The 4,214-nt window shown below is 34.0% G+C and overlaps 1 protein-coding gene across 2 annotated transcripts; it reads right to left on the bottom strand.

Annotated features, from left to right (window-relative positions):
* LOC148596697 (uncharacterized) lies at positions 1-4,214 on the bottom strand. 2 transcript variants are annotated; one of them, XM_088564094.1, is made up of 5 exons: positions 4,108-4,214; positions 2,847-2,942; positions 1,746-1,779; positions 1,224-1,331; positions 1-282 (listed from the first exon to the last, which is right to left on the bottom strand). In XM_088564094.1, the coding sequence occupies exons 1-5, from the start codon at positions 4,157-4,159 to the stop codon at positions 279-281; spliced, it is 294 nt and encodes a 97-aa protein (XP_088420220.1). In that variant the 5' UTR covers positions 4,160-4,214; the 3' UTR covers positions 1-278. The 2 variants fall into 2 exon arrangements, with proteins under 2 accessions (XP_088420220.1, XP_088420219.1); XM_088564093.1 differs by having other exon boundaries at positions 1,228-1,331.

The following is a 4,214-nucleotide window of genomic DNA, read 5'->3' as shown; positions in this document are numbered from 1 at the left end:
GACATGATAGTCTCTTGATAAGTTAATAGTTAATTAAATAACGTCACAATGCATTATCTTGTGTAGAAATGCGTCCACTTAATACTACACTTCTCTGAATCAGTATTTAAATAAGATTCTTCGGGAAGAAAAATTCGCGAGAGGAAATTCCATAAAATAGTTGTGTGATTCGTATATATAATGTGAATTTCGAAACGCTTGTCTGCAGCGGTAAGTAGGAGAGGAAACGATTTATGACTAAGCTCCTTGACTTTCAGAACTATAATGGACGGACTGTATTAGCTGGAAAGAAAAAGAAAAAAATATACATCAATATTCAAAGATAAAGTTATGAAAGGTTGCTTTTGGCATGACTTTTTTTTCCTTTATTTGTTTTTGTTTTGTTTTTTTTTATTGTAATATAATTTGCATTACAATATCGACTTTAAACGAATGGTTGTCTGCTTAATCAATACAAAAGGGATATTTCTATGTGAGAAATTTATGATAAAATAGGGGTTACAGTTCATTAAGAAGAAGGGGTTCCGATCCGGAATATCAAGAACGTGGCTTCCAGCTTATAATTATTAATATGTTTTCCCACATTTGGCACAAACTAACAAAATTTTCAAACAAAGGTGTGTCCAATCTCCGGAACCACCACCTCCTGGATTTCCCACGGATGTCAAAATGTTAAAAGACGTGTAAGAGATAGGACCACATTTCCTTAACATTTCTATCTTATAAGATATACACTATCTATTACAAGTAATGAAAAACCTACTATTTCTATCATAGTAAACTAATAAACCAAGAATGGTGACTATTTTCAATTGGATTAAGGAGGTAGACTAGAGTAAGGGACTCTTGAAATCAGTGATATGTTTGCAAAATATTCAATTTCATAAAAGCTTATCACGCTTCCATTTAAATAGAATGAAAAAAACCCAAGTTACTCTGATGCTTCGATGAGAATGGTGTAAAATGCTTTACACAAACGCTCCAATGATTTGTAAGAGTTATGTCCCATACCCTAGGTCTACCACTTAAACACACGGTACGATGTCGTATATAAAACCAGTACAGCAAATCTATGGAAAAGAACCGTTGTGTCTCTCGCTGTTATCAAGCTCAAATGCTCAGATCCTGATAAACTAAAGGTTCCAATACTCTGAACTACAACAACGAGTTTGTAAACTATTACTGACCATAGATCAAATCCGACATCTAAGATATAAAATTACCTACGATAAAAACACTTCCATTTACAAACATGTATCCCACACATTAAGGTTATGACAACACAGTTCATCAGTATTGCTACAGATCCTAAGACTATGCCTGCTATCTGACTGAAAAAAAGAATGAAATAATTGAGCTACTTTAAACAAATTTACCTGTACTATTTCTAATAGCGAACATTTCAATATTTCCAGTAACCGAACGCGGAAGACATGAGAGTAAAATTAAATATGAAAAAAATCCAGAATCAGAACTCACATCGTAAATGGGAATAAAGACCGCAATAGATTTGTACATTTTATAAAACAACGAAAAGTACCTCGTACCCAGGTGGGGTGTATGTTGAATCAATTTCACTTTCTACCCTTCATACATTTACTAGTATTTAAAAGCTAGCTGCTTCTATTCATTAAATTGGAAAACAATGGTTGAAAAAGCATAGACAACTAGGACTTACAATGGACATACTTTTCTATTCAGACGTCATATCAAAGGAAGATATTACAGTGGTATTAAATACTTACGGGCCTGTTATTTCATCTTCAGCCAAACAGTCAGCTGAAAAATATAAAATACCTAATTAGCGATTAAAAAATAGGAGCAAAAAAGGCGAAGACAATCTTCATTAACATTCATAAACTCCGTCAACGAATATTTGTACTTGAAAATGTATGGCCTTGCTCTACAAGTTCTGGTCTGTGTGTCTTTCCATCCGTCTCGTCTTTCGGTTCCAGGTGATATTTTTAAACGCAAAACAAAATACTTTACATAATAATGTAACAATACTTTAGACCGACAATGAATTACTGGTTATACTTATGCATGACAAGAAACATTTTTTTAAGTATCATTTTGGTACTGTTATGTAATTATGCAATTAGAAGGAGTAATCAAGGGAACCAAGATTCTAGCGGAAATCAAAAGAATATAATCCAGGAACAAAGACAACAGGAAGTTAGGTGTAGTGACCAGATTTGCTATATAACTCGTTAATCATCAGCATTAAATATTAAAAAAAAACTGTAAGCAAAGCTCACTCGGTAATAAACCGACACCTACCCCATAAAACATATAAAAAACCCAATATCAAGTGATTTAAGACATTCATATAGAAGAAAAATATCAAATGTGCACAATGACATCATGTAATACAGAATCTGTATAAGTGACAACAAATTCCATTTAGTGGTTTCTGAGAAGTTGTTGATTTGAACTGGAGACGTTCGAACGGATTAATATACGATCGGACGAACGGACAAACGAACGAACACCATGATCAATATATACTGTTTTTCAAGCACGGGATATACAAATAACATTTTAAAAACAATTGTAATATCTATAATAAAAATATGGCCGGTTTTTATAGAAAAATAGAAAACTCTCTGAACGAACATATTACATTGTCAGTTGTGTTTCAGATTTTCTAGCCTTAATTTTCACTTAGTGGTTGCATTTTTGTTGTTGTTTTTAAATTGTTTAACCATAACATTTATAAATGTTTTGTTTACTTGCAAGTGTCTGTCAGTTGACTTTATTGCATTCATTCATTCCCTCTCTCTCTTTCTCTCTCTCTATAAAAGCATCAACAAAGTCTCAGTTATTCATAAACAACAGAGACTTACCGTAATCAGCAGCTATATCCCTCTTATTTCTGGAAAGCAGACCCTCTCCGTAGTCAGAGGCAGTAAAATCTGTGTCACCATTAATACTAACTAAACCTAGATAACAGATAATTACTCAATATATGCGAGTACATTGTTATCATGAAGAATAGGAAACAACATGGATGCTACGCATGGCACAACTACATGTATCCATTTGGTGTATATATGTTTAAGATCATGCTATGACATTTAGGTGTAACACGTCTAACGGTAACTGAAAGCCAAGGGGTGGATCCAGAAATTTATACAAGGAAGGGTTCTGATCATGAAATCTACAGTAATATATGGGGATTCTTCCATGATGCACTTTTTTGTCATCAGTTTTCGCAAAATCTTCCAACAAAAGGGGGTACATACTACGCTGGGAAACCCATTTGGATCCATTTCTGTCGAAAACAACACCGAAAACACCCTGTCTCTGCTGAAAACATGCTTTATGACAATAAACACAGAATAATCGGTTTTCACGGTTTTAAACCTCGCAAAAGAGTGTCGTTCCACATGTTATTCATTATATACTTTATTAGCAAAGGTGAAAAGAAATAAGTTATGAAATGGAACTATAAAGGTCCATAAAAAAGGAGCTGTTTGTCTACAAAAAGAATAGCGACTAAAAAGTATATATGTTTATGAGACTTGCTGAAAACACTTTAAATTTTACGGAACCGATATATTTGCGGAATAAATATTATTTTCCTACCGAAATTACCGTAAATTTCTTATGAACATGAATGAAAACGTTTTAATGATAAGGCACGAGCCATTATTGAATTAGGGGGTGTTCATTTTTTTTTGGGGGGGGTGAATAAAATCCATATTTTAGCAATTTGTTTTACCCAACCATGGACAAAAAAATCTATTAATTGAAAATCCCCCCCCCCCCATTATTCAACAATGAATATTTTATATATTTTTTAAAACCCCAACTGCTGTTGAAAAAAAAAATTACCTGCTTGCGCCAAAAATGCCCTACTCCGCTAACGTCTCGAGAAGAAAACGATGTGTGGGTAAGAAAAACCAGTGGCGGACCCAGGGGGTGCAGTGGGTGGGCAACCATCCTTTCCATCGAAATTTTTTTTTCATTTTCACTTGTAAAATTGACAAAAATGGTAAATAATATCCTAGCCTCCCCCCTTTTCGAGGAACCCCGGCTGGATATTCTCTTTTCAAAGTGTCTGGACCCGTCCGTGAATGTCAATGAAAGTCTATAATAACTTACCTATAGCAAGTACGACACCTATCGTCATTATTATTACTGTAACTGAAGTCATTGTTCTCTGTTTAAAGTTTGGTCTGTCCTTAACAGGTGATCACGTCTGAATAAAC

This window comes from Perna viridis, chromosome 15, assembly GCF_037379345.1.
Source record: "Perna viridis isolate PV_CMFRI_1.1 ecotype Kerala chromosome 15, ASM3737934v1, whole genome shotgun sequence".
NCBI lineage: Eukaryota > Metazoa > Mollusca > Bivalvia > Mytilida > Mytilidae > Perna > Perna viridis.
The sequence above is the reverse complement of the archived record's forward strand: the minus strand, read 5'-3'. Positions and strand labels throughout refer to the sequence as shown.

Bases quoted from the DNA above. Each gene is read 5' to 3' on its own strand.
- LOC148596697 (XM_088564093.1), bottom strand. From the start codon at position 4,159: ATGACTTCAGTTACAGTAATAATAATGACGATAGGTGTCGTACTTGCT. The intron at 1,780-2,846 runs GTAAGTCTCTGT...TATATTTTTCAG, and splicing joins GGATATAGCTGCTGATTACG to CTGACTGTTTGGCTGAAGAT. The intron at 283-1,227 runs GTAGGTAATTTT...TTTTCTTTCCAG, and splicing joins TAAATGGAAGTGTTTTTATC to CTAATACAGTCCGTCCATTA.